The 10,325-nt window shown below is 39.4% G+C and overlaps 1 protein-coding gene across 1 annotated transcript; it reads right to left on the reverse strand.

Annotated features, from left to right (window-relative positions):
- Positions 1-1,960: 1,960 nt before the first annotated feature.
- Positions 1,961-8,477, reverse strand: LOC124151555 (arylsulfatase B-like). Its single transcript, XM_046524071.2, has 14 exons — positions 8,346-8,477; positions 7,742-7,853; positions 7,455-7,506; positions 7,124-7,227; positions 6,454-6,560; positions 5,551-5,615; positions 4,817-4,918; positions 4,453-4,516; positions 4,233-4,330; positions 3,888-4,024; positions 3,668-3,726; positions 2,883-3,006; positions 2,501-2,643; positions 1,961-2,317 (listed from the first exon to the last, which is right to left on the reverse strand). Exons 1-14 carry the CDS (start codon positions 8,437-8,439, stop codon positions 2,145-2,147), a joined length of 1,434 nt encoding a protein of 477 aa, XP_046380027.1. The 5' UTR covers positions 8,440-8,477; the 3' UTR covers positions 1,961-2,144.
- Between the last annotated feature and the right edge of the window lie 1,848 nt (positions 8,478-10,325).

Here is a 10,325-nt window from a genome sequence, read left to right on the forward strand (position 1 = left end):
CTCGATATAACTGGAATACTGTTAAAAGCGGCGATAAACCCAACTCACTCACTCACTCAACAACATACCAAGATTAACAGATCGCTACATCCGACTGCGCCACGTACGTGAAAGGACGAACACAGCCACCCCAACCGCATCTTAAATACCGGGACTGTGCAGAATCTTCAAACAGACAGTCCGAAACCGTTTAAGAGCAGCTGGTCTAAAAGCAAGACGTCTTGTTCGACGCATCATATTGAGTCGACCACATCGTCAACAACGACTGCATAGGTGTCCTCAACACAGGGTATGACCTCAACTGCGATGGAGAGATGTCTGGTTCAGCGACTAATCAAGATTTCTCCTCAGCCGAGGGAATGGAAGAACACAGGTCTACAGACGTCGGGGAGAAAGTTACGCTGGAAACTGCATACAGGAAGCGGACAGGTAGGGTAGGGGTAGTATTATGATGTGGACGGCTATCGCTTATCATGGCAGGACAGGTTTGGTCCATATCAAGTGCAATTTTACGGCTCAACGATACATCAACGAAATTCTCCTGCAACACGTCCTCCCAATTGCAACGGTGTATTCCAGCAGGACAACCCTCGACCGCATGCAGCAGGGATCACAAGAGCCTGTCTACACAACAGCAACGTTGTCCTCCCCTGGTCCTCCAGATCCCCGAATTTGAACCTGATAGAGCACCTGTGGGATGAATTGGAAAGACGGCTACGCCGATGTCAACCACAGCCCCAGACATTGCACCAGTTTGCCTTTACATTGCAGGACGAGTGGGCTACTATTCCCCAGGTTGTAATTAGCAGACTCGTCTCTTCCATGGGAGATGTCAGGCCGCTATCGATTCCAACGGGGTACGTACGCGTAATTGATGGTAGCTGACCTTCACCTTGGACTTTTCCTATGTACCGATAACTGAGTTGACTTCTGTCACCAAATGTTCTCTCAACAACATTTTGGTTCAATACCCTGTATGGTTCCCCCGTATAAATGTATTTTCCTACCTTACATTAATCTGGCTTTGCGTTTCTTTTTTAACTGTATATTTGTGCGTGGCTGTGAGGGGATAAGAGTGTGTGTATATGTGTTTTGCCTGAAATGTCTTGATGTGTTGTCTTTTATATTGTAAGAAGAGTGTATTTAAAGTATGCATGTGTAGAATAAATGTTGTTTTTATGAGAACTTTACATATTAGACAGAACCAAGTGGAATGGCGATAGTTGAGTTTGTTCATGCCCACCTTTAGTCTACAGGGGTTGTATTTTATGTAAAATGCCAGAAAAATTTACTTCAGAGACTTGTGCATTTATTATTTAGTGTGGTCATGTTGTTGGGGAAGTGTGTAGTCGTTTGAACTTTTCTTGTGTTAGTTTTTCAGGATTGTTTTGGATGGGTGCTAATGTCTGCCTAACATACTGCAATTAAAAACGCGAGGAAAATGAAACATTTACTTACAGTTAGCATAAGCAATAAAATACAAGGGATGGTCCATCTGCATGTAACCTTGACATATGGTTCTATCTGTAAACTGTTTCTTTCAGCAGGGAGGGATCGCCACAGGGATGTAGAAGTGAGCATCAGTGTACAGGGTAAGAATAGGTTCTTCAGGGTCATGTACATGGAGAATAAATGCATAGGCTTTTTAGTGTTAATCTTGTATTGTGAGTATTTTACGCCAGTGGACTACATTGAACACCCATGGCAAATGCAGTCCGCCAAGAATGATATAATGACACCATTTATCATAATGATTATCTGAAGGGTGTTGTATGGTCCACAGCTGATTAGTTTCTGTGGTGAAATGTCCAAAGGGGCCCCAATTTAGCACATTCTGTCAGAACCATATCTTTGCTGGTGGGTTTCAGCAAAGTGTTAAAACATGAAGCATCTACTTCTTCGGTCTCATTAAAGTACCGTTCAATCCCACCTACCAATCGTAACAGTGAATCAGAGACACTGGAAATTGACACTTTTTATTTGTCGTTTTATATGTAGTATCAAAATGAATTTCAACCAATACATTGTCACATGTTTTTTTGCGTCATGTGACCTTCCATCAACAAAGTGTAACAGATAACTCTATTTAAATGAAGATCAACCAACATATTAATATATATTATTTGCTACAAATTTATCAAAGTTCAACACCATCCGGGACTCCATGCGTTGCCAAAGTTTCTTGGGTTAGATGCAGGATCAGGAGGAGGGAAAAGGGCGGGAACCATCTGCTTCCGGTAGTATTCCATCCGGGCTCTTAGTTGGTCAACAATCTCCGGCCTCTTTATTGCATAGTCGTTACGCTCAGTGGGATCCACTGTCGGTGAAAACCAAAATATTCATTACATGACAAGTTTGACATGTATGTATGTGGTTGACGGGTTTAACATAAATAATTTTCTTATGTCTTTCAATATTGACCAACTTGAATAAAATTTGAATTATGGTTAGAAAAAATAATTTGGGTAAATAGACAGGTATTATTACTTTCTGCACCTACAATATATATTGAACAGCTGCACTGGACTATCGCCTTTAATATATATCGTTTGATCATAAATATCATCCTTTGTCCTGTTCATAGGCTCGTGCCAGCCATCAGGTCCTCCAGGGTAGCCCAATATCAGCTTCCAGTAACCAACCCTGCGAACAGACAATACCACACAGGTTCACCTGTAATCAACTGCACACTTTCTTGTTCATAGTTTCTATTGTTCAGAATAAAGGTATGTAAGACACGACTACATAATGATTTCCCAAGGTTAAAGTCCAGCTTTTGAAGTCTTAGATAGCAATGTCTTAGTCCATAAGTACTTTTCTCAGTGTTCCTTCCCTGTTTTGATACATACCCTGCAAATGATGGATGTTTTGAAACCTAATACCTTATTCCAGCATGCCCTTCCGTTGCAGGTTCAAAGTCGTCTAGATTGTATATGAACTCAGTCCTTGACGACGGATAGCCATTCCTGATAGAATCCCAGTGGCTTATACCGTCGATTGAGGTCTCTACAATATTGAAAGATGTGACTGACATCATCGAAATGAAGTCTGAATGAAAAAAGATAACACGTTTTGCCCTTTCCAATCAAGGTCACCTGATCAAGTTCCAATTTTCTCATCTATTCGTAGGGATAAAAGATATATAATGAACATTTCCAAAGGAGAAATAACATAATGTTTTGTTTATTACGTGAACATGTGCGGGCAGTTTACTCATGAATGTATTGTTGTACGAGGCGATGGTGCTATTGCTAAAGGGATCCACTCTTGAAATATTCTTTGTTGGAACATGCCAGTTTTAAGTCGCACTCGAAAATACATACTGAGATCAAAACATCTGCAAGAGGTGTTAGCCAGTGTGATAAGTATACAGGTGCATGCTGGTGACACGTGTCATGCTGTGGGAGACTATCTTGGTCCCCATAAAGAATTGATCTGCAACAGCTCATTCTTGTCGGAGGAGACGACTAATTCACGACTGTTCAAATTCCCTGAAATTGGTTGATGCATGTCATCGATCCCAGTTGCATTGATCGGTGCCCATGATGTCAGTCACTGGATTGTCTTGTCCAGATTATTTACAGACCGCCATCATATAGCTGGCATATCGCTGAGTGAGGCGTTAAACAACAAGGAAGGAATTATCAAAGAAGTATGTCCTTATTACCAGGAGTTCCTCCAGCTGCTGACACCAAGGTCGGTTTCCAGTCTACAGCATGCATCATTCTGTAATAACATGGTTCTGTGATTACATGTGTGTTTGAGTTGTTGTGAACTGTCTGGTCTATATAACCAAACGTCGTTAGCTCAGAGGAGAATTAATCTCCTTCAAAATAATACCATTCTTCTCACAGATGTCTAATACTAAATTCATGGCACTAACGAACCCATTATAAGTTGTCTTGGTTTTCTTTAGTCCAGTGCCATACATGAAGGATGTCCCCTTCGTGCCTCCCTCCCAGATTGTGTGCTTCCCTCCTCTCAGAGGCCAGTTGCTGGCATAACCTTCAATAGGACCGCCATTCTGGAGTGATAAGGTATTGCTCACACTGAATGATTCAGTATATAGTCTAATGAAGTGAAATTAATCTCTAAAACCAGCTTATTCTTCAAAATCAATAACACCACAACCCTTTGGGTATTTGTATGATAACCGATGATTGACGATGTACTCATAAACCATTATTTTCATTCTCAGTATTTCGTTTGATAAAGAAGACAACCTGTCTTACATCAGCTGTGAACAGAATGAGAGTGTTTTCAAACAACCCCTTCTCCTTAAGTGCCTGTGTAACGTTTCCAATTGCTTCATCGAGGGCAGATACCATGCCTAAAAATAGATCATATCAACATACAATTCTGTAATGTTAGCAAAAAAAATTATCCACCACACGGAGGTGGGTCTGGGCTCGCGTAGAGGAAAGTATGTGTAATTACAGTATGACTGAGTACCTGAGTATGTTCTGCGACCATGGTTTATCACATTAGGATACATGTTGAAGTACTTTTCAGGAACCTGAATATAAAAGATTGGCAAGTAAGAATATGAATCAGCATGAGTATCAAATGTCTTGCGATTTTGCAAATATTTCATCCGAGCGATAAACATTTCAACTATTTGAAGTTGATGCATTCAGGCAAATTTTCAAGAAAACAAAAATGCATTTGCTAAACATATTGTACTGTCAAGACTTTCACAATTCATTTCGGCTACAAAATCACAACATTCACTTCTTAACTTCTGATCTTGTTTAATCTAGGATCAGGCACATCTCCTTCAAAAAAAAGAAGAAGAATTAGACTTAGACTACTTTACCTCAATAGGAGCATGTACATTCTGATAGGGCAGGTACATAAACAGAGGCTGCGAGACGTTATGTTGGTGGATGATGTCAACAGCTTTCCTGGCGAAAGTGTACTGAAACAAAGCGACAAAACGAGTATATCAGATACAGTGTGTTCAATGCTCCTCCTCTACAAAGTCCGGAAACGCTCAGCATTACGTTGCTAATGTTTTGTATCATATTTTGGGCGTGGTGGGAAAACCGAGTGCCTGAAGTGTTCGCTCGGCACTCTGAAGGCCTGGGTGGATATCCCACATACGTACAATGCGCGACGTCCCTTGCTGGTGTCCCCCACGTGATGTTGCTGGATTATTGCATAAATGGGCATAAAACCATACTCACTGACTCACTTCATATTATATATGAGTTAAAATTTAACATCGCATCGGCATTATTTCAGCTTTGAATTACATTTCGTCATTGTACAGTTTAATGTCGATTATAGTAGACAACCATTCGTTCTTTGAAATCGAAAGACTATTTGTTTCTCATTGTGAAAACAATTTCAGTAGAAGTACATGTTTCATTTTTTGGTGCAAGTTGTAACAGTCTTGTAACACTCCCTCATTGAGTATTACCTCCTTTAGTTATAAAGCCTGTTAAGATTATTTCAGACGAGAAACGTGTAGCTAAATGTAGCCAATTCTAGTTACCGCTACTTGATTTATTTATATTTACAAATGTCCGCTGCTCAAACATTACTCACTGCTGAATACTCTCCCTTGTAATCCCAAGCAGGAAGTTTGTTATCTCGGTAGTCTAAATAGGCACCTGTAAAATACATCAACGAACACTTATATCCACAATAAATGTCCATTCATCAGACTTGAGCATCTGACATGTCATTAATGGAGGCAGTACTAAGTAGGTAGGTGATGAGTTAGATTTAATGTTGCACCCAAGTCATACATAAACATAAACTGGTTTCGAATTTACTCAAACTCACAAAATTTATTATTTACAAGCAATCAGTTATACTCCGACAATTATTTATTCTTCAAAGAAATATCCAGGGCAATTAAGGGAAAGTATCTTTCAGATCTACAGGTTTATTAAACATCGGCAGAGTCCAGCAATATATGTATCTCAAAACATGGAATACATTTTGGATGTCCATCCACGTGCGTTTTTAGCGAACATCTACGAGTACACTGTTACACCTACTGATAATCCATGTCGATATTTAAGTTTATTGTGATAATCGGAATTTATTCAGGCAGCTCGCATGTTTTGCCTAAGATCCCATGTTGCACATCCCATCACTTCTGTAAGACAGTTTTGTAGATCCAACTAAGTGACACATGAAACGATAACCTTGAACTCATCAGTGAAAATGGATTCACTTGATCATTGATTTTTTACTTTTTGTCATTTTCAAGTGATCCTGGGTAGGACTATTCTCCGACTTCACCAACTACCACCAAGTTCGATGTGCTGCATGTTGAGTCGGAAAAGGTTTATGTCGCATTCTGGAAAGGGTTTTTGTCGAGTTTGTTTAGATCAATGTCAAGAACAGTTATATGTGGTTTGATTCTGATCCCATGTGATGAACTTTGGGTCTACTTTGAAAAAATACTCATGTGTGTTGTGTTGGTCGTTAAATACTTGCCATTGCTATGATTGAAGTAGTCCTCCTGTGCACTGTAGTAGCCGAAGAACGTATCAAACCCTCTGTACGTCGGTGTACACTCCCATTTGCAGAAACCCAGATGCCATCTTGAAAGCATCAAAGAAATGGCGTGAGGGAGTTGTGTTGCATGGAATAGTGCAACCCGAAACTGCTTCGGATACCGCGATAGTTTGAACCGATTTGTCAAAAAAGAAATCTGAATTATTTCAATTCGTTGCATACCCGTGAAGATCCGGGCTAGGACAGGTCTTCAACAACTCACGCTTGCCTTGAAAGGCGACTATGCTTGTCGTCAGAGGCGAATAACGGAATTTGGCGGCCAGGCTCACTAACTTGGATAACGTTAATAAGTGGATTGTCTGATTCAGACTCGATTATTTACAGACCGCCATCATATAGCTGGAATATTGGTGAGTGTGGTGTTAAACAACAAACCAAACACAATTCTTTGCGAACACAGAATGCATTCATATACATTTATCTACCTTGCTTGTAACATATCGAGATTCCATTCTTCCTTGTTCTCATACGTAGTTCATTCCGATCACTTCAGACACATTGTATAACAAACCCTTAAGTGTACATCAACATAATCATATGGGCACTACCACACTCTACAGAATCAGTTGTGCCCTAATGCTGGACGTACTTGCCGACCATATGGGTAGCATAGCCGAGTTTCTTCAACTCTTGTGGCAGGAAGGTGTAGTTGAGGGGCACACATGCGGCCTGAACGTTGGCTAGAACTTTGTGCTACAATGTGAAATTAATATGTAGCCCTAGGACCTTATGACATCATACAAGACAAATTTACACACTACATTAATGACACTCTTGGATCAGGGGGCGCTGTCAGGCGACAGAATCACATTTGTTAACGGTTTTTAACAAAACCTTTATTTGTTTCTTCAATGTTAGAGATTTAAATATGTTTGCCTAACTTACATTTGTTTGGACAGGGAAGAATAACCTTTATTTACCTGCATACCCACTCTGAATGGAAACATTCCACTCATGAAGGCCGTGCGAGACCTTTAAATACAAAAAAAAAAACAGCCGTCAGTAGTGAACTTATTCGTATCAATCTCATCTCGAAAATCCTTCTAATATAACAGTTATAATTTCCAAGATTTTACAAATACATCATGACAAGAGATATCTTATATTCATACATCAACATTCGATGTTTTGATGATAAATAGGTGGAACATGTTGGGATACGAGTGTTATATGTACAAGCTTGGGTAAAAAAGCAAATGATATTTACGGGCTGCAAAAAGGCTGGACATAGGCGCTCTCGAAGATGATCCCCTCTGTAGCCAGTTTGTCAATGTTAGGAGTCTTCATGTTTCGGTTTCGGAAACCAACATCGTGCCATCCTTGTTGTAAGTTAACGTGACGGGATAATATTTGGATACATATGCGTCAATGAAGTGTAAATAAGAATCGTTTGGACGGTATAACTTCTCTATATTCTTGGATGTTAGCCTTCGTATTAACTTGTTTTCGCATATATGTATAATTTGTTTATGGAATTGTTAACGTTATATATTTTAGTTTTTATATACCAATACGTATGTGGAGAATCAGTCCTCCTGGTCAGAATTGCCTTAATATTGACGGAGACATGCGTATATTTTCCAAACATGTGTGATAACATTTCATATTTGGGTGTGTTGGGAGCTTGAGACGAACATTCAATACTGTCAGGAATAACGATTCTCATCATCCCATATGTTCTATCGGCTGATGCATTTAATCTTTTGCACAGATATATTATTTGACCTTGTGTGATGAACTGATCATCTGACGTACTCATCAGAACGAACAGAAAAACGTTGGTCCTTTATCTGTGAAGAAAACATGCTCACCTAAATCATCTGCAACTATGAAGACAATGTTCGGGCGTTGTGTCGCCGCGCAAGACACAAGAACCGAGAGGAACACAAGAATGAACTTCTCCATTGCCACGTTCAGACAAAAGTGATTACATCACAGATCCTAGTCACATTTATCAGGTGACCTTCGCCTGCTTATCAGATAGATAGACATGATCGTTTGCCATGTGTGCACATTAACGTGATAGGTAGAAGCTCACGTGATATATTACGTCAACAATGCATTGTTTTAATTTCAATTGGCTGGATAGGTACGGGTAATATTCCATTCTGGGTCCACTTGCACCAAGCGACGATAGTTCTAAGCCTTTAAGCTGTTACGGGTAAATTTCCAAATTAAAACGCAGATGTTTTAATATCACACCACCTGTTTTTCCAAATGCATTGACTTAAGGACATTAACCTGATGGATAGGAGCTGAAGTGTGTCAGCACACTTACTCCAAATTCATTTGAATTTTAACTAATTTCACAACTGGCTCATAAGGGTACACTAGCTATCACATGTTGCACCAAGTTCCTACTGTATAAAGACAGTCGAATCCAAGGATTTTTTTCTTTTCATTCTATTGGTCGACTTCATTTAAAGCTATTAGAGGGATGGTATTTTTTTCTCCAATAGCCTATCTTTGATGCCAAGGTTTGAGTGATTTTCAGAATTGAAATGTTAGTAGACACAATTGGAAATATTTCTGTTCATGACCGATCAATGCTGGCCGATAATATCTGTTGTTTCTCTAACATAAAGCAATCCACAAAGGGTACATTCAATGCCATATGTGACGTTTTAGGTCTTCAAAAGGTTTTGTGCAGTATGTTTTAGCTGTAAAGATAGATTTGAATTCAGGATCAGTTATCAAAACTATACTTGAACCCAGTCATAGACATGCATTCTAGGTTACATGATTCTGGATTTGGGTAAGACATCATTGTGGTCAATGCGAACTTACTTATAAACTGGTAAAAGTCACTCACTCTGATTGGTTAATTAGACTATGGCCTATCCCTTTACATCATTTTACAACCTATTTTAACAGGCCATTTTCCACTTTTTCTAATGCAGTTTGCTTATGTACAAATTCCAATTTTGCCTAAAAGAGAAAGTATTTTACTTTGTTGTAAGTATACACGATCCTATGTTTTTACTTATCAGGCTGCGTCAATAGCCTAATTTCGAATGAGTTTTCAGAAATTTTGAGGTTATATTTGAACGCCAGTTACCCTACTATTGGCTATCATTTAGCCATTTTTAGTTTTGAGTCACAGGCACGGTACTTTGTGAATGGGATTAAATGTAGACACTTTCGTTAATCGTTTCGTTTCTCTTTGGACTGGCTAGGTTTGGGTGTTTCAGGTGACTGATGTAACAAAGATACTTTTTTCTTGAAATTTACAAGTAACAAAACTGTTTTAATTATTTTTTAATAATATTTCTTCTTACCACCATCCAAGGTAAAGTAGCATGTGTTCTACTGTTGGATGGCAGTACTCATGCCATGAGCCAATACAGAATACTATGTTCAGTTTGTTAAAATGGCAACACTAAGTTCTCATGTGTGATGCATGTCCGTTGGACTGTGTCACGAAAACTGTTGCGCTTTTAACCTTGTTCCATAGGGTCATTTTAAGGATATACAGAACCAAGGATATGTGGCCATGGTGTATAGACTTATAAATTGGATTTCTCCTATCAAGGCTGTGGTAGCTGTCAAACAGCTATTAGCTGGGTATGCACTGACCAGAACATTTTATATCAAATAGATGCTGACATCTGCACTTCATCTTCATCAGCTTTACAAACTGAACCGCTGCTAGAAGCTGTACTTTTACCAGAACCTGCCATTCAACTAGACTCTGTACAAGACCCCAAAACTAATACACATCTCACGAACGAAGAAAATAAACAACGACGAAAAGAAGCAAGGGCCCTTAAACGTGTTGAGGAGCCTTTGTC

Source organism: Haliotis rufescens, unplaced genomic scaffold, assembly GCF_023055435.1.
Source record: "Haliotis rufescens isolate VD_foot unplaced genomic scaffold, xgHalRufe1.0.p SCAF_13, whole genome shotgun sequence".
NCBI classification, from domain to species: domain Eukaryota; kingdom Metazoa; phylum Mollusca; class Gastropoda; order Lepetellida; family Haliotidae; genus Haliotis; species Haliotis rufescens.

Excerpts from the sequence above, each read along its gene's own strand:
- LOC124151555 (XM_046524071.2), bottom strand. The coding sequence starts at position 8,439 with ATGGAGAAGTTCATTCTTGTGTTCCTCTCGGTTCTTGTGTCTTGCGCG. Across the intron at positions 5,616-6,453 it reads CTACTTCAATCATAGCAATG|GTGCCTATTTAGACTACCGA; the intron begins GCAAGTATTTAA and ends TGTATTTTACAG. Across the intron at positions 3,727-3,887 it reads ACCAAGACAACTTATAATGG|AATGATGCATGCTGTAGACT; the intron begins GTTCGTTAGTGC and ends ATGTTATTACAG.